Source organism: Equus asinus, chromosome 7, assembly GCF_041296235.1.
Source record: "Equus asinus isolate D_3611 breed Donkey chromosome 7, EquAss-T2T_v2, whole genome shotgun sequence".
Lineage (NCBI taxonomy): Eukaryota > Metazoa > Chordata > Mammalia > Perissodactyla > Equidae > Equus > Equus asinus.
Window position 1 is genome coordinate 21,485,019 of NC_091796.1, and position 19,890 is coordinate 21,504,908.

Below are 19,890 nucleotides of genomic sequence, written 5' to 3' on the forward strand. Positions count from 1 at the left end.
ATGTAATTAACCATATACACATAATAAAAATTATGATTTTAATAAATGAAGAAAAGTATTTGAAAAAATTCAGCACCCATTTGTGATAAAAACTTAGCCAACTAGGAATAGTAAGAAACATCCTCATTCTGGTGAAAAACATTTATGAAAAACCTTCAGTCTATATAACTAATGATGAAAGACTGATGTTTTCCCTGCTAATATTGGGAACAAGGCAAAGATGCTTGCTTTCATCACTTTTCTTAAACATTTTGCTGCAGGTTTTAGCCACTGGAATATGAGAAGAAAAAGAAAAAGAAAGAAAAGGCGTACAGATTGAAAAGGAAAAGTAAGACTGTCCATTTCTTGTAGTTCATAGAATGGTTGATGTAGAAAACATTAATGAATCTACAAAATAACTACTAGAACTAATAAGTTAAGGTCACAGATTACCAGGTTAAAATACAAAATTAATATATTAGCAGTTTGGTATTGGTGAAAAGACAGGCAGATATATCAATGGATGGAAGGAGAATCCATAAATACACCCATATATGTGGTTGATATTTGACAAAGGTGTCAATGCTCCAGTGGAGGAAAGAGTCTTCTAACTGGTGCTGGAAATACTAGAGGTATATGTATGAGAAAAAATAGCATCAATTCTTACCTCACATGATATATAATAATTAACCTGAAAGGGACAATGTACCTAAATGTAAAGCTAAAACTATAAGATTTCTAGGAGAAAACATAGTAGATTATCTTTGCAATTAAGGTAGGCAAGATTCTTAAATATTACACAAAGAGCACAAACCATAAAAGAAAAAAATTGATAAATTGGACTTCATTAAAATTCAAATCTTTTGCTCTTTGAAAGACATCACTAAACACATAAAAAAGAAAGCTACTGAATGGGAGAAAATATTCACAATAGGATTTTTATCCAGAATACCCAAAGAGCTTTTTAAATATAATAAGAAGACAAACAATCCAATGAAAAAAATGGGCAAAAATGTTTGCAGAATCACTTCACAAAGCAAGATGTACAAATTACAAATGCACATCAAATGATGCTTAATACATCTGTTATCAGGGAAATGCAAATTAAAGCCACTAAGAAATACCATTAAAACAACAAAAATTAAAAACGCTGGCCATATGGAGGATATGGAGCAACCGAACTTAGCATATACTACAGATTGGAATGCAAAAATGGTACAACCACTTTGGAAAACGGGCTATTTCTTAAAAAGTTAAATATACATTGCCATATGCCCTAGTCATTCCAATCTTCAATTTTTACCTGAGAGAAACAACTGCTTCTATTCACAGAAAGATTCATACATGAATTTTCGTAGCACCTTTATTTGTAATAGCCCAAATCTGAAAACAAATGTCCATTAACAGATAAATAGGTAAACAATGTGTGGTACATCCATACATGGGAATATAACTCAATAATTAAAAGGAACAGAGAACAAACAAATATACGCAACAACAGATAAATCTGAAATCGTTATACTTAGTGAAAGAAGTCAGAGGAAGGAAAAGAAACACTATCTAATTCCATAGTGACAGAGAGCAAATCCGTATTTACCTGGGCACAGGAGTAGCGGGAGGGAGAGATTGCAAAGGGGAACAGAGAAACATCAGGAGGTAATAGAGGTGTCCAGTGTGTTGATAATGGTGATGTTTTCACAGATACATTCCATGGCAAAAATCAATAAATTAGACAATTCAAATACTTACTTCAATAAAGTAGTTAAAAAAATGTTAACGCTATGTTATTCTATAGTCCACCTAATCAGTTTTTCACACAGGATTCATTCATTTCTTCTTTCAACAAATATTAGTTGAGTGCCCCCTATTTGCCAAGGATTGTTCTGGATGCCAGGGTTACAGCAGTAGGGGAGGGTGTGCGTGCACAATGGAAGAAAGGAAAAGAAAAATCCCTACCTTCCTAGAAATACATTCTAGTGACAAGGAGCACATAATGAAGTCAGAGATGTCCCACCCATGGGTTGTGAATCAAAATAAAGCAGAACACACACATAGGGAGTCACCAGGAGTGAAAGATCATGGTTACAATTTTAAATTGGGTGATCATTTAAAATACAGTAACTATGGATTGCTAATTTAAATAGGAGAGTAGTTTTAAATAACTTTGATGATAACATTTAGAGGAAGAAAACAGAAGGCGGCGGCTAGGGAAGTGAGGGGAAGGAAGTGGTGTTATTTGGTGGAGGAGGGGGGTCCAGGCAGAGGCAAGCACAGGTGCAGAGGCCCCACAGAATCAGCCCACCAGGTGTGTCCCACAACAGCCAGGACATCAGTGCTGCTGGAATGGTAGGTGACAAGTAAGTCCCAATGTCGTCTAAAGCATTTTCCATGCAACATATTCTTTCAAGTTTCCTTGAGATACATCATTCCTTTTATTTGATTAATAAGCTATCCTTGCAGTTCTTCTTTGAATTCGGAGCTGTGGTAAGCTAATGATTTTTAGGAGTCTGTATCTCAGTCTCCTTTGTCTCTGTTTCCCTAGCAGACTGAGAAAGCCCACGTTCTCTGGGAGGGGCCTTGAAGGGAAAACTGCCCTTAAAAGGTTCAGTTGAGTGGTCCTGTCTTGACCCTCATAAGAAACTGCTCTTGGAAGTCAGGGGAAGAGAAGAGGCCCGTGAAGCTAGGTAATAGGTAACCATAATCCAATATGTTAAGTAGCAGGACTCCAAATTGCTCCTTCTGGTTCATTCTTTCCCTGAGAGTGAATGAGCTCATGAGGTGAACTTCTCTGGGGAATCAGTCAAATGGATCAAAGTCTTCTGTTGTCAACCTTGCTGCTGCTTTCTTTTTTTTTTTTTTTTTTAACCTTTTGGTAAAGAAGAGTCTTTCTCTCAGGGACCTACAACCATGGTCCAAAGCTATGATAATTTGGAAAATCTCATTATTATCGCAAAACATTTCTAGTACCTATAATATAGCCTTAGTCCAGTTGTAATTAGTGTGCTCGCTTCCTAAACCATAATGCAAGTCACCTAAATGAATTTCTAAGAGAAATGTTCACACTCTTATTGTAGACGTTCTTTGCCCACAAGTAGCAATCCATACTAAACACGAAATTTTCCTTGGTAGAGAGAACTATAAAGAATACAAATACCTTACACACAGTTTTAAAATGAGAAACCCGGGCATTACAGACAGTGAATGTCAAGACGGTCTTAGGTTTTTCTCAGTATGGGGCATGCTATGACTATTTAAAAATCCTATGAGAAAGGATTTTTCATAGGAAAAGCAAGTCCCTAATGACTTATCCTGAATTATTTCAGATGAACCCAAAGGGGAAAAGATTCTGTCTGAGTGAAACAACATTACTGCTACCGGGGAGTACGGTTGAGAGAACGATGCCACGGCTTTATTTGCTTGCAGTGGGAGAATTGTTTATCTTTAGATTAAAAACTCATCATTATCTTGGCAAAGCCGAAGTAACATATGGAGGGAAAACAACTCCGGGAACAAGGCAGCCTTTGCAAATGAGCATTTAAAAGGAAGCTGTATGATTGTGGTCTTGAATTGGCCTTGACCATTGGTCCTTTCACCAGTCTGTGACTAAAGTAGATGTCACCACCTGCCTCAGCATTTCATTGTGAGGATGAAATAGGTTATAATATGTTGAGGCATTTTTGTACCATAGACTACTTCAACATTTGTTAATTGTTAATTTTCTAAATGTGTAATTCAAAATTGTTAGAAAATTTTTCTTGCAAAGCCCAGTCTTTAAACAAATAATAAATGAGAAAGCTTAGAAAGATGGGTAAAAATCACTTGGCTAAATCCAAACGTCCTCTTACTGCCTAGTTCCTAATGGGTGCCATTTTTAATGTGATACAAGTTCCATGCTGATACTGATTTAATGTTCCCCATCCACCATGCATTCAACTTTGCATAGAAATAAAGTTTCTCTGAGGACACAAAATAATTGATAAAAATGCATTTTTATTTGAAAAGTGTACAGGAACAATCACTGAATAAGTTCTCAACCATAGTATTCAAACCCAGATACCACAAAATCATTGGATGCTATGATTTCTGAAGTCACTAGAACTTTGGTACAAGAAAATAATGACCTAACGGTGTTTGTCAGGCACCACAGTCTATTCAGGGGCACAGAGAATAAAAACTCCATGTTTAAGATTTTTAATTTACATTCATAGCACTAGACAAAACAGAGATCTGTGTAAAGGACAGACAAAACAATAAACGTGCTTAGCCTAAAAATGAGGATAATATCACTTAAAGGTAGACTACTGGGAGCAGTGAAGCACTCCAGGGTTATGTCAGAACATTGTCTACTTTTAAGACATTAAGCAGGACAACTTACTTTTCTTAAATAATTTCAGATGCACTCAGTGTCTTTTACAAGGCTATGGATACAAAAGCCCTATTTGTACAAGGAGGATTTCGACCAAGTTTTAATATACTATCTAGAATGTAATAGGACTCTTTGAACGAAATACAAGAAGACATCCAAAATGAAACCAAACTCATATTTTTTCAATAACTTGAGATATATTAAACATTTTCAATCAAACACAATGACCTCAAGTTGACTACTCATTTATAGCTTCCAAATACCTCTACTAAAATTAGTGTTTTGTCCCTGCTATGACACTTCCTTTCACAAGTGGTTTAAATTACGAATGATTTTTAAAATTACTTTTAGCTTGTGATAATAGTGTCTGTTCATGAAAGGGAACATAATTTACAAACCAGTTTCTTATATATGTTCTCCTTTGAGCCTGACATGACCTTTGTGAGGCACACAGTGTTTATAAGCCGCATATGAGGAGAAGCCACTAAGATATTTAATGATATATCCATGGTGCCCAAATTCATCTTTAGCCACTCTCCTTTCTACAATACTAAGCTTCCTCTCAAAGAGCATTTCAAAAAGTAACCTGGAGAATAGAAGAGTAAGGATAAGCCTATTTGCTAGGGACAGACACTATTTTGACGTGGGAATAGACATAAGGACAACAGCTGCTGGTTAAATAAAGAATCCATTAGGTTAAGGACAGACTTGCCGGCTCCTACAGAATTTGCTAATGATCCTTAAAGACTAAGTCAGTGGAAGGATATTAGCCATGACTTCCACGATCTGTTGGCGATGAAAAGAACTGGGAAACAAATTTAAACGACTCAATCCAAAGATGGTGCTTTTGTATATTTTTTCTTCATAAAAGATGACACCCTTTTAAATAATTCCACTATTTTGGTACTAACATTTTTGTTTGTTTTTGTTCTGTCTGTATATGAAGTTAGAAAATATCTCAACCACAGACTTGGTAAAAAGAGCTCCACAGAGAAGCATCTTGGTGACGTCACTCCTTGAAAAATCAAAGTGCAATTTGTGAGAAAATTAGATTCAGACAGCACAAACAAAATGTTTCTAAGTTTCCCAAATTTTGATACCAATAATAAAATATTTGGTGTTTAAATATTTTTATTAGCTTAGTTCTAAGGGCGTAAACCTCTACTTGGTAGGTAAAAATGATGAATAAATATTTGCCAGAGATCTAGTTTCAAAAACTCTTTTGCTAAGTCTTTTTTTTTTTTAATTACCTAAAAATCAACCTTTTAAGTATGGCCTTATCCACGTTCTGCCGTATTTAAGAACTCTATTTAGATAACTTGTAATAGCTCTAGTTCTTGTTCAACAATGTCATTGTGGTTGGGTCTCCACCCAAGAATTCTAAGGCAAGAAGTTTATAAAATTCCCTACATATCTAACAATGACTTTTATCAGTTCTACTTTATGGGATAAGTATCTTTATGGATTTATAAAACATTAACACTCACCTCAGATACTATTCTATATCTACTTTCCATGTTTAAGAGCTCAACACTTCCCAGAATTAAGTTTATATCGTCTTGGTCAAAAATCAAGAAGAAAATATAGCTTTTGGTGAATTCTTAGACAACCTTTTCAAATATAGACAGCATCTTGGCATTTTTAAAAATGATAAAGCTTTCCCTAAAATATCCAAATATATGAGACTTCTTTTAATGCTTTAACGCGGGATAGTAGAAGGTGAAAGACAACTTTTCTATCGCTTTGGCTAACCTCAGCTCTCAGGGCCTCCTTTCAAAGAGTTATTAAGTATCTTCGGAAGCCAGGAACCTCAATATTACCTCTTCACAGATCGAATTTTAGAGTATAACTCCAAAGCTCATTATGGATGAGGATTTTCCCTCAAAGTCTTAGTGTGATACACAATGAGGAAAGTGCATGTACCCTTTTTTCACGTGGACAGAGATACACAACAGTGAACAGTCTTGTTCCATGGACACAGGTTCCAGGTTATGTACTATACACACTCTGTCTATTGCATATACTGCTTCTCTTTCTAACCACTGCACTCGCTCCATTGGTGAGAATACATATGAGCTCCATCAAATGTATTGATTCCTAGTGGGCAAAATTTACAGTTTGAAGAATATTTTGACTGTTATTAAATTTTTTTTAATGTAGTTATGTCCTTCGCCATGGCCAAGCTTCTTTCTCTTATAAAGGAGACAAGAAAGGCTGATTAAAACTATTGCCCAGTTCATCCTACCTGTACAGGTTGGCAGAGAATAACATACTAGAAACATAACAAAGACACCCACTGATACATAGAGTGGCCTGTCTGGTTAAAAATAACAGATAAAATATTTACTTTAGAAAATGCTGGTCTTGAATTTTTTGCAGTGTGATGGCTGATAATATGGAAATGATAGGAAATTGCCTAGAGGGGTGACTTGCAAGAATTTTAAAACTCTTATGTAGGGACCCACAGGCTCAATTCTTAGCATTTAGCATTTCTCTGCCAATTCATGACTTGTTACCCTCGTCATACCAAGACCAGCGTGTTCTCTCAAGTATTTCTGGTACATTTCTCAAAAGGACTTTTCCTCTTTTATATTAAAAGGTAACTTTGTACCTAATCACAATTAAGAGTCTCAAGTAACGCCCACTACCTGAGAAGTGAGCTGGGAGACCAGGAGATTGTGGCAATCACCTCCAGATTCCCAGTAACATCCTTGTTCCCTTTGCTGAAGACATCAGAATACCCTCAGTGACCTTAGTGTCTCTGTGAGGCCCTCCTATAATATGATATTATTGGAAATAAGCTTTGTGGCTGGAGACCAATTTGGTCATGGACTTATCCAAGGCACTGTGTTAGACCAATGTAAACATCAAACCAGTGCAAACACCCCAGAAATGGTTTCTACACGAGAAAAGAATTTCAAGTACGTTTTAAATATTTCTCCAAAATACAATATGATTTACTAAAGCATTTGAGAGAGAATAAATAACAGGACACATCTTGGCTAAAAATACATGCTGTTGTGATTTGAAGGGGGTATGCAATTCTTTAAAGTATTCTGCATACTTCATGGCCCCAAATCAATTTGAAATTGTAAAATGAATTATATGGAACAATTAATTCTGAAACAAGGAAAGAAGGAATTTCTAGTACTGGTTACATAGAATTTGGCGTCAGATGGTAAACTTGACAAAGAAAATATTTTTTTAGATCAAGAATTTATTTACAAGTAGAATACAATTTTAAAGTAATCTTCTTATCTGTTTTAAATTTCACTCCTCTTGGGATTATTACTCAATAATTGTTAGTTTTATAGACATAGTTCTATAATTATGGGCATCATCACCATCTGCTTCATGCTACAGCTATCAAATAATGATCTTTAAATAGATCCTAAATAAATGCTTCTCAAATGACTGACAACGACAGAATCTTGGCATAAGTAAATCAATCATCTAACTGGAAAATTAATAGAACAAAAAGACATATCCAAAATAGAATACCTTTAGGATTTTATAAAGGCTAGCCATTCCCCATTAAGAAATGCAGGGGACACCCAATTTGAATTCAAAGAAAAAATTGATATAATGACCACAAAAGTTCACCAAATTTTGCCACAGTGATGGTTATATTGTTTTTGCTCAATTTTCTTCCAGAAGAAACATCCTTGACGTTAGCTAATAGCTTTCTATCCCCACAGCACAGGCACTGAGGTCATGAAGAGCATCAGAAAGAAGAACACCAACGGAGGGAATACCCGACTGTGATTGATCTTAGAAGCTGGCATCGTGCTGCAGAGATCAAGGAACTGAGCAGTTAACACAGAGAATTTTACAGGGGCTAATTGCATCAAAACTTCCAAATTGCCTTGATTCGTGGCACATTTCTGGGTCTAGTCCATCCTCAGAACATTATAAATAGACAATCTCTTGGATCTGTGTTCTTGAAACTGATTCAATATCAGATGGAGGTTGGTGGGGAGAGGCTATAGGGGCCTGGGATTTAGGGTTTCCAATGTCGGTAACTGAACAAAAAAAATATGCAGAGAGTACAGAAAAGTGAAGTTTAATTGGCAAATTTTCAAATGAAGAGGAACCATCATGTAGAAAAATCATATACTCATAACAAAAAGAGAAAACTTGAAGTATGGTGGCTTTGTTACTGATAAAATTGACTGAAATAGTTAAATAATAGTTTGATAGGAGTGGCTTATGTTTAGCAGAAACTAAGATAAAAAACTAATGCAATGTTAGTTTAAACACAATAGTAAGAATAGACCAATGGAAAATATGTTTGTGATCATTTTTAGGAAAAAAAGGCAGCTTTAGGTGAAGCAGTAAAGCGATCCACAAAATTTTTGGTGAGATAAGATACAGTTTGATCCCTGCCAACCCCAAATATAGCTCAACCCTGGGTATTTTTGCCTTAGGCAAAAGATAAACAAATGTTAAATATATTGTAATATGGCATGAGGTATCACCAATTTTTATGTGACTAATGACATGAAAATTCAGAGTGACCATAAAATTGATCCATCATTATTCTGAAGTTATTGATCTACAAAGTGACAATATCTGTATTTTCACAATTGATTCAAAACCAGGGGTGAGTGTGGGTTGGAGGGGAGAAATGTGATTTAGAGTTTCCAGTGCTTTTGTAAATTAAAAAGAAATTCAAAATTAATAGTCACTTTTTGTGTCATATCACCAGCCTATTTTCCCTAAAAAAAAAATTAAGGCTAGTTTTTCTTGACTGAATTTTTAAAGAGAGATTTAATAAACAGCAATCTTTAGTTTCTCCATGTGACTATCACCATTTGCTAAAAAAGAAATGAAATGCAAAGCTGAACACTGCACCAATTTCTAAAATTTTGTTTGAAATGGAAACCTCTGGAGACTCTTAGCCCCAGCTGATGTCAACTTCTAATTGGCTTGAGTGAAATTTGGCTAAGTAACTCTTTCAGACATCTCTAACAGATACATTTAATTTCAGTTGTCCAAATGCCACGTTCCCATATTTTCATTTTTCTCCCAGGGCATCTCTCTTGTACTTTGTCATTCACAGTCTTATTCTTGTCTATCTGCCATTTATCAAGAATATAAAAATGGCATTATTACACGATCTCCTACATTTTCATAGAAGTCTGACATCCATTCTCTCATAACCTTATCAGTAATTTAGTCATTCTAGAACAGCCATTGGGGGTACAGAGTAATGTCATTCTTAATGAACCACTTAGAATTCTTTATTGTGTATCCATTTTTAGTTAATATGTTTCCCCCAATGCAGATTTAAAAGTATGAATCAGATTCTATATAAGAAGGAAATCCAATCTTTTAAAAAAATCATATTTCCATATTTTCCCTTTAGTAGCCTATCCTGTTCCCCAATGTGACAACATAAATTTTTGTTCCAATTTAAAACTCACTGATACTTCTTTTTGTGTGCTCTCTTAGATACTCATTTCTTTATAAGCAAAGCAGATTGAGCATCCATGATGGTACAATCACATTAGGAGATCTGTGATCTTGTTTGGAGGGGCCTGAGGGACAACTGGTCAATTCTTTTGAACACTGTTGACTATTCTGGTTTCTTAAAATAGATTTTCTGGCAGAAAAAGAAAGACATGCCATTATGCATGGTCTACTCAACAATTTCATGGTTGGTTGCTGTTTTGGGAAGTAATATTTGGATGGGGTTCTTGATGACCAGTTCCTGCATGGAGTCTAGCAGGCACATTTCTTCTCTGCAGGCTTTTCTCCATCTAGCTTTCCAGAGTTTCCACCATTGACAGTGTCGGAGACTTGTGTCTTCTCTACACACTGTTCCATTCGCTTCATTATCAAGTCCAGAAGGGTTTCCACAGCTTTTTCCACGTTCTGGCCAGTCGCTGCACTTGTTTCAAAATATGGTATGCTAGCATAGAAGAGATGACAAACATTTTTGAGAGGAAGAAATTAGACAACATACAACAAGATGTACAAATGAGTCACACATGCAAAAGCATGGCTGGCTGAGAGATTGCGAAATAATCATGATTTTGCTGGCTAAGTGGGAAAGCATCCTTGTTTTTCCGCAGTGAGTAAATATCAGTGGGCTGCTCTTTGATAGGAACATAACCAGTTTTGTGGGCAAAGAAACTGATATAGAAGGTACTCAGGAACTTGATGCCAAGGCATTATCACTATTTCCAAAACAAGGGTAAAAATGTGTAAATTATGGATCAATGCTACCATTAAAATATTACTTCCCTCCAATCAATTATCTGGAAATCTGATTTAGAAATTAAGCATGCACTGAATAGGATATCCATGCGAATACAGTCTATATTTATTTGGAATCAAGTTTCAAGAAGACATGTTCCTTTTTAAAGCTCTCAGGGAAAATCCTTCAGTAAAAAATTGGCAGATATGATGAAATTGCTTTAAACTTAAAAAATAATGACAAAGTCTGCCTTGGAAATCAGTTTATGATTGCATGCGGTGTTTTCTGATTTGTTTTGTTTTGTTTTTTTGAGGAAGATTAGCCCTGAGCTAACTGCTGCCAAACCTCCTCCTTTTGCTGAGGAAGACTGGCCCTGAGCTAACATCCATGCCAATAATCCTCTACTTTATACATGGGATGCCTACCACAGGATGGTGTGCCAAGCGGTGCAATGTCCGCACTTGGGATCCAAACTGGCGAACCTTGGGCCACCGAAGCAGAACGTTCCCACTTAACTGCTGCGCCACGGGGTCGGGCCCGCATGGAGTGGTTTTAATTTTATTTTAATCTGCCACTTAAGCTTGGTTAGGATAAAGATTTCAATACTACATCAATATCAGGTATTATTCCTCAGAGTTTTACAGCTATCAACTGAGAGGCAGTAGAGGGTATTGATCTGAGACTGCTGGGTTGAATTCAAGCTCTGCCACTTGCTACTTATGTGGCCTTCCATCAGTTACTTAATCTCTCTGTGTCTCAATTCCTCATCTATAAATTGGGATAATTTTAGGTCTCCTATATATGGTTATAAGGGGTTAAATGAGTTAAAATCTAGGAACAATTGTTAGCGCATAGTAAGTATTCAGTAAACGTTAGCTGCTATTTTTCTTAAGTAATTGATTTAAAACATTGATACAAGGGTTTTTCTCCTGGTATCGACTTCATGTCCCCATCCCATTACTAAGCAGCAGTGTGCAAGGTCAGATAACATCTCCCTGTCACTGACTTACCCGTATTTGTCAGCCAGGTCCCGGGCTTGCCGTTCGTTGACTTCCCTCTGGTCTGGCAGGTCTGCCTTGTTGCCAATTAATACTATATCTGGATTTTCACAATAAGCATTTGCTTGCAGTTGGCCTTAGAAAGAAAGCAGATGGAACCAGCAAGTTAGTTATAAACAAGTGATGTCAAATGACTGCTCCTACTTTAGATTCCTAATCTAATCGATCATCTCCAGCTTGGCTGCTTCCTAGTTACGTGATATTAGCCAAGTTACTTAACTCTACTCAGCTGCAGTGGAGATAATGCCTCACAAATTGCAGATGGTGAATATTAATAATAATTTATATGAAGCACCTATCAGGGCTCATCTACATCTGGGGAAGTGCCCTGCGAGGCGGCCATGATGCTTCATCCCATTTGTTCCTCAGATAGAAGTGGAGATACTAGAACCTGATGTTAGAGGCACAGGTTCGCTCCTTCCTTTAGGAGGCTGCTACATTTCCGTCTCCTGAAGTCCAAGGTGATGATATAAGAGCAGAACATTTTCGAACCTCCACAAATTCATGTAGAAATTATTTTAAGACAGGTAATTTTTCTCTTTTCTCCAGGAAACACTGTTCAAAAGAAAGAGAGAGAGAGAAGAAAGACGAGAGAGGGAGGGAGAGGGGGAGAGCGGGAAGGAAGGAAGGAAGGATGGAAGGGAGGAAGGAAGTGATAAACCTGTCAACCTCTCTTTTCAAGATTTCAGGGGCTACCTTAATGTCTATCTCAAGGCATGCTGGGTGCAACCTGGCTGAGCCAGAGAAAGAAGACAAAGCCTTATCGTGTAACACTGACTATTTGGGTGTTAGAAATTAAAGTGTTGTTAGACATGGCAATTAATGATCTTAAATCCCAACAGTATCCTTCTGGAAATTTTTAAAAACAAGAGTCTTGTCTGCTTTGAAAAAGGATGGACAAATCATTCTCTGAAGGAATCTGATAATCTTATTATCTCCTCAGAATCTAATAATACCACCAAAATTTGGATACACAAATATAATAATAAAAAGAAATAGAGACAGATCCTAGGATAAACACTCATTTGGAGAAGAAATTAAGAAAGTCAGAATTGGTTGATATTTTTCCCCATGGTAGCAACTGTGTTGAACTCATATTTAAAACAGTTATAGATACTAATTATTAATTATAAATAATATGTAATCATATGAAATATATATTTTTTGAGCATCTACTCTGTGCCAGACCCTCGTCCAGGCTTTGGGCTCTTGTGATGGAACAAGAACACAAAGTCTGTGTTTTCACAGAGCTCACATTCTAATGGTGGAGAGTCAAGACCACAAACAAACAAATATATAATGAAATGTCAGGTGGTGGCAGTGATGGTGGGAAATATAGGGTATTGAGGGGATACAAAATAATGAAGGACACTATTTTAGATGAGGTGGTCAGGGAAGGCTTCTCCCAAGAGATAAATAAGGTTTGAACAAAAACTTGAAGGACATGAATGAACTAGCACACACTGTAAGTGGGAGGAGAGAAATCAAGGCCAAGGCACTCGGAAGTACAAAGGCCCTGAGGCAGAACTGTGGCTTTCGTTCTGGGAACAGTAGGAGAGGTGTTTGGTTAGCAGCCAGTGAGCTGGGGCACAGAGCAAGAGCAAATTTGAGGGGAGTCTGAGGCCTCATCACCATGGCCTTGAAGGTGGGTGAAGAACTCTGGATTTCATTTCAAGTGAGACAGGAGGTCCTAGAAGGACTTTGAGCAGGAGAATAGCATGATCCAATTTTTTTAAAAAATGCCACTCTCGGGCTGGCTCTGTGGCCGAGTGGTTAAGTTCAAACGCTCTGCTGCGGCGGCCAAGGGTTGGGATCCTGGGCGCAGACATGGTACTGCTCGTCAGGCCACATTGAGGCGGCATCCCACATCCCACAACTAGAAGGACCTGCAACTAAGGTATACAACTATGTACCGGGGTGGGGGTTTGGGAAATAAAGCAGAAAAAAAAAAAAAGATTGGCAACAGTTGTTAGCCCAGGTGCCAATCTTTAAAAAAAAAAACCACTCTGGCCACAGACAGCCCTGACAAATCTAGAAATGACAAGACTATCACCAGCCCCATAGGACCGCTTGTATATCCCATTAGGATAAAAATTCATATTTCTAATAAAAAATGCAAATGAAATATTCTCTTTAGTGCTACATCAATTAAAAAATAAAAGAAAATTCAAATACTACTCTTCTATTCTAACATACATCAATCTGGCTTTAATACTGATTAGGCTACTTTTAACTTTTAAATATACCTAAATTTTATAGATTTTTCTATACAAGGCTTCCTCACTTTTGAACATTTGTTCAAAAAAAGTTGGGGCTGGCCCAGTGGCATAGTGGTTGAGTTTTCACACTCTGCTTTGGCAGTCCAGGGGTTGCAAATTCAGATCCTGGGCATGGACATACACACCACTCATCAAGCCACACTGAGGCAGCATCCCACATACGAAAAATGGAGGAGGTTTGGCACAGATGTTAGCTCAGTGACAATCTTCCTCAAGCAAAAAGAGGAAGATTGGCAACAGAGGTTAGCTCAGGGCCAATCTTCCTCACCAAAAGAAAAAAGGTAAAATTTCAATGTGAGCTGACTGACTGACACACTGTACCATCTTCATGTGGTTGGTCTTCTCTGGAGAAGCTTCTAACCTAATTAACCCATTCATTAATTAATCCACGAGTTAACGTGTGTGGAAGGGCACACTTTTTAGGTGCTAGTGTACTGTCTCAGAAAACACTGCTGTTTTTCTCTGTGTCCTCTCCAAGTTAGATGTAGTAGCTCATGGAGTTGTAAGATGTCTTTTAAGACTTACTGGACAAGTGGAATAAATGGTCTTTCAATTGCAATAATAATGACCTAAAATATAGGTGAAGCCACATACGCTTCTTCTAAGAGTGTCAAAGGAAAATAAAATTCCAAGCCTCCTTGAGTGATCCACATAAAGGCCAGCACTTTGAAGGTGACATAGGAAACACTAAACTCTTGACTTCCCAGGGTCAATCTCTGGTACTCAATCCAGTTTCATTTGGAGAGGCAAACAAGCAAATACAGCTGTTGGGTCCCAAAGCGGCCAACACAAGTTACTAGGTGCAACTTACTCATCCAGTTTCTGACATTTAAGAAGCTCTGTTGACTGGTGAGGTCAAACATTAATAAGAAGCCCATGGCGTCTCTGAAAAACGCAGTGGTGAGGCTCCGGAATCTGCCAAGATAACACAGTGGGTAGTTCTGAACATTAGTTGACATATGTATTATGATGACAATACAAACAACTCTATTTCCCTTTCAAATATGAAATCTCCATCGCATCCCTTACAGATTATCCTACAGAAGGGGAGAGTGGGCAGAAAGACTGACAAAGGGTCAGGAGAGAACATCTAGTTGTAGATTTTTTTGAAGACCACATTCTAGCTTTATGTTCTATAGCATTTATACACACAGAACTGATAACATTCAATCACACACTTGCTTACACAGCCCCTTGGACTCTTTCTCTTGTTGGATCGTGGGCATCTTGCGGTTCACAATTAAAATGTAAGCCACTTTAGAATGGGGACTTTAACTTATACTTTTCAATCTCCCTTGTCTGTGCCCAGAAGAAAGCTTGGCACAAGGTAGCCTGAAAATGAATGCTTGTGATTAATGCAGAAAACCCCAACTTGATGGCAGCTGGAACTAGGATTCTTTTGTAGGGAAAAACAACGTTGGTGCAAAAACTCTTGTGTAAGCACTGTTTGGGGTTAAAACTGAGCTTTCAGCTGGCATCTGTGGAAAGACACTGACGAAGAGAGAAGACTGAAGAAAGGCAGAAGAGGAAGATGACGAGGAAACTGAGGGAAGGTCAGAGGGATTTAGCAGTTGGGGACAGAAGGCAAGAATGTTCATCTCTAAAGGAGGATTTTGAAGAATACAGTCTATCATGTGCAAAGGAAAGACTTTCTCTACCCTGCTCCTCCCTGCTCCACCCCAACATCTTCAGTGAACTTGACAATGTGCTAGGATCCACGTTAAAGTCAGGAATGGGCAAAGTCTGAGACCACACATAGGGACCAGAGAAGATTTGGGTAATAATCATAGAGAAGTGAATTTGGCCATGAGCTTTTAGAAAGGTATACAACTTTGAAATATCCTTCTTATCCTAAATATCTTCCTAATTTTTGGTCAATTTCCGTCTACTTGAAGATTCTTTGGCTTCCTTAGGGTTCTATTCTCGACTCCTTCTCATGCTAAATACACTCGCTGAGTAATCTCTTCTACTTCCCTGGCTCAGTTATCACCTATATTTTGAACCCCAAATTTCTAGGTCTAGATCTTTCCTGCACTTCACACTGTGTGCCCAGTTACTTGTTGGATATTTCCACTTGGAGGAAACTAAGGTACCTCCAACTTCATGTGTCTAAAACCAAACTGGCCCCTCCTCCTGATTTCTTTTTCTGTCCATGGCATCGCCATCCTCCTGGTTGCCAAAGCCTCTTTCTCCTTCACCTGCTGTGTACAAACAATCAACAAATTTCTCCTGACCTTCTCATTTCTATCCAGCTACCCTGTCACAACTCTAGTTTTGAACCCATTATCTTTCACCTGGATAATTTCAACAGCCTTCTCCATAGGCTTCCTGTCTCCAGTTTTGTTTGGGATCCTCTTCTTTTCTGATTTCTTCCTAGTGATTATTTAAATCCTCTGCTAAAAACATTTTAATGATGCATTGCTCTTAAGATAATGACTGAACTCTTTAATAAGCTGTCAAGGCTCTGCATGAACGGACCCTCGTTTATCTATCCAGCTTCATCTCTTGACTACCCACAGGCATGCTGATCTTCTTTTAGTTCTCAGAAAGTTCACTCTTTCCCTTGGGCTTTCACCCATGCTGTTGCCTCTGTCGGTAACTCCACCTTAATGCTTCCTTTGCCTCCTACCCTGTTAGCCTGGATAAGACTCCCTCATACATTGCATATGAGTATATATATGACAGTATCAGAGGAAATACCACTTCCTCAAGCAGCCTTCCCAACACCTACATCCGGGTTATGGGCTCCTCCTGGTGCATCTGCCTATCACCCCTTGTTTTCTGTTGCTGTCCAAAGGCTATATTGCAATTCTTGGTTATTTGTCCAAATTCCACCCTGGATTATAGGCTCCAAGAGCAAAGGAGCTGCGTTTTTAAGTTGCTATCCATTATATTTGCATGGCCCTAAACACAGTATTTATTCACTGAAAGTTTATTATATTAAGAGAAAGAAATAAAGAGAATAGCAAAGGAGATAAAATTATTAAAGATTTAAATGCCTTCACTAGAGAACAATAGTTCTAATGCCACAGCAGGGAGAAGAGATATTTTAACAAATATTTATTTCCATATTAGGATCTCTTTGGTAGGGCATAATCATGATGATTATGAAATGCCAAAATTTTACCCATTTTTTTCTTGTGGATTTGCTCCGACCAGTCGCTGGAGGCTCACAGAGATTACAGTGACTCTACTGAATGGTCCTCTCTCTTTGGGGACTAGCTGTACTCACAAAATTGTCTCCTACTCAACCACAGCAGTGTGGCTAGTTCAACCATAATCGTCTGCTCTCAGTCCTCCTCCTAAGAGTGTGTGTGTGTCTGTGTGTGTCTTTTGAGGACAAGACCGTGCTTTATCCCCCTCTCATTGCTCACAGCACTTGACAAAGTTACTGAAAAACACGCTTGTGGTATGCATCTCATTGGGGCAAACACTTTTGCATCCACAGCAAGATGGATAGGACATTCTTGCTCTGAACCAGGCTCATATCCTGGACCACTCTGCTCAGTACCCTTGCCATCCCCCATTCTTCCCACAGTTTACTCCAGGGGAAAAGTTCCCAGCTGCATTCCAGCTTCACCCACTGACTTCATTCTGTCCCCAGGGTGGAGAAAGCTAGGCCCTCATAAAAAACAGACCCCAGGGTCATATGATTGTTCTTTCTCCATCCCTGGGAAGAGCTCTGCCTTGTATCCTATAGGTTTACATAAGGGGTATGATTTTTTTCCTTCTTCCCACAATGTCACTTTTATCAATAACCATTCTCTTACATAGATTATATTGCCAGATGTCCTCAAGCACAGGATTGAGGTGTGAGGCATTGTTTATCTTGTTGCTTAGCTACCTCTTATATTTACAGAATACAAAATTTTCAAGGAATGAATAACCTTGGTGTTACTAAGACTGTCCCGAGTATTCCCCGTCTCCCTCAGAGAGCAGCTGTCTTAAGGGGACGGATGAGAGAAGCCTGCCATTATGCTAGGCTGACATATCATGTGCGAAGACATATGGAACCACATTTTCTCATAACTTCTTCAAAAATGAATTAAATTGGTCTATAAAACATACATCTTTGTGACAACAAAACTGACATATGAACAGAGATTCTTGTGAGGAATGATTTCAGAAGAACTAGCAGTGTTGAAGGATGTGTGTAAATGGAATTCACAGTCAAAAAAGCTAACAGAGAGGGCCCGCCACCTCTCCTGGCGTTTATGCTCAGTGAAAGTGAGAACATTTTGGACGCATTTCAAAATCTGAAGTGTTTACAAGCATAAACATTCTAAGACATGCGATGCAGAATTTGGGGGTATGCATCTTCTAAATATCTTCTCTGGCAGTCTAGTGCCAATTTTATTTAATCTAATATTGAAAGGCTTCACTAGCTTGGGGTCTTTAGCACTTTGAAAGCTTGGATCCCAAAGAAATATACTTTCATAAAATAATGGAATAGTACCTCCAGCTTAAAGCAATCAATGCTACTTTCTACTGACTATCTCTCATCTTGGAGACTATACCAGAGATGATGCTAAAAAATCTAGCATGGTCGCTGCCCTTATAAAGCTGACAATTTTGTTGGGGTGAGAAGGCCACAAGTGAATCAAAGAACAGCAATTAGAGAAAAAAATAAGAGATTTGTCTTATTACAAGGTGGCATATAATTGAGTAAATTATATGAGTGAATCAAAGAACAGCAATTAGAGAAAAAAATAAGAGATTTGCCTTATTACAAGGTGGCATATAATTGAGTAACCTGAGGGATATTAGGATAGGTGTTGTAGGAGTTCAGAAGAAAGGGAGTCTGTTTCCGTTGGAATGTTCAGAAAGGCCCCACAGAGGAGGTGAAATATGAGCCAGGCCTGGTGAAAGAAGAGGATCAGAGAAGGTAGAAAGGGAGTAAAACCTTCCTGCTGGAGAGCAATGGCGTGACCAAAATCCTAGACGACAAAGCCAGTCAAATGGCAGGAGACAGGCTGTGTGGAAGAATGGAAAGAGATGAAAAAGATCTTAACACCCTCTCTTTCAACTGCCTCTTCAAGTAGCACTTGTAATGATGTTAATTTCCCACTTTAAGTCAGTTAAATTCTGGAGAAGTTTTTTCCCTATTGGAAAGTACAAAGGCAACACATAACAAGAATTTTCCTAGAGATTTTTGAAATCTGCACCAAACACACAATGCTAGTTATGGTTAATTAACTATAAATAATTTATTTTTATTTCTTGATACAAATGTCTATTTTGAAACCAGGAGAAGAGCTGCATATCACCTGATTTACAAGTTCACATACAGCATTCACTTTAAAATAAGCTTTTCTAAGCTATTTGTGGCTAGAAACAAAGTAATTTACTATTACCGCTCTTGTCCTGCAGTGTCCCAAAGCTGAAGATGCACCTTAAAGGCTTTCCCTGATGATCCATTTGGTCCCTGTGTATTATAAACCTGAAAGATACAATTCTCATCAGTTGATACTGCTTTGGATTTCGTCCACATTCAAATTCTCTGGGTTCACTCAGCATGTTTTTTCGCAATTACTATAATCAAAGTTCATAGTGCAGAATAAATATTTGCTCTGTTTTTTTCCAGAAGTATCACATATACTCTCACTTTTAAATGTCAAGTACAAGTATGATTTTCAACACGATTTAGGCATACTGCAAACTTAAATTAGACACCTTCTGTCATTTCCTCATGGAGGCAGCAAACATTAGATTTAGGACCCAAGTTCTAGGTCTGAACAACAACTTTTCATTCAACCTCTTTGAACCTTATTTTCTTATCCGGAAATTGAGACCCATAATCTCTTCCTACTTTACAGAGTTACTGCAAACTGAAATGAAATAACTGATGTGAGAGCATTTTTAAAACAGTAAAATGGTCTACAAATACCCGAACCTCTTATACTGTGAATTGGACATTCAAAATGACTTAGCCGTGAAACATCCACAGAATTTCCCAATGAGTTTACACAGGTTATTTCAAGTCTTCCTTTACTAGCCATTTCTTCA

At 37.8% G+C, this 19,890-nt stretch overlaps 1 protein-coding gene across 3 annotated transcripts in view; it reads right to left on the minus strand.

The window, feature by feature from the left end:
• Positions 1-3,949: 3,949 nt before the first annotated feature.
• Positions 3,950-19,890, minus strand: part of RAB27B (RAB27B, member RAS oncogene family) — a 162,044-nt gene continuing 146,103 nt past the window's right edge. For all 3 annotated transcript variants that reach the window (XM_044774758.2, XM_014846842.3, XM_014846849.3), the window contains 4 exons: positions 19,239-19,324; positions 14,696-14,799; positions 11,558-11,681; positions 3,950-10,259 (listed from right to left, as the gene is read on the minus strand). In XM_044774758.2, the coding sequence (XP_044630693.1) occupies positions 10,070-10,259; positions 11,558-11,681; positions 14,696-14,799; positions 19,239-19,324 (504 nt within the window). In that variant the 3' untranslated portion in view covers positions 3,950-10,069. The remainder of the gene's footprint in view (positions 10,260-11,557; positions 11,682-14,695; positions 14,800-19,238; positions 19,325-19,890) is intronic.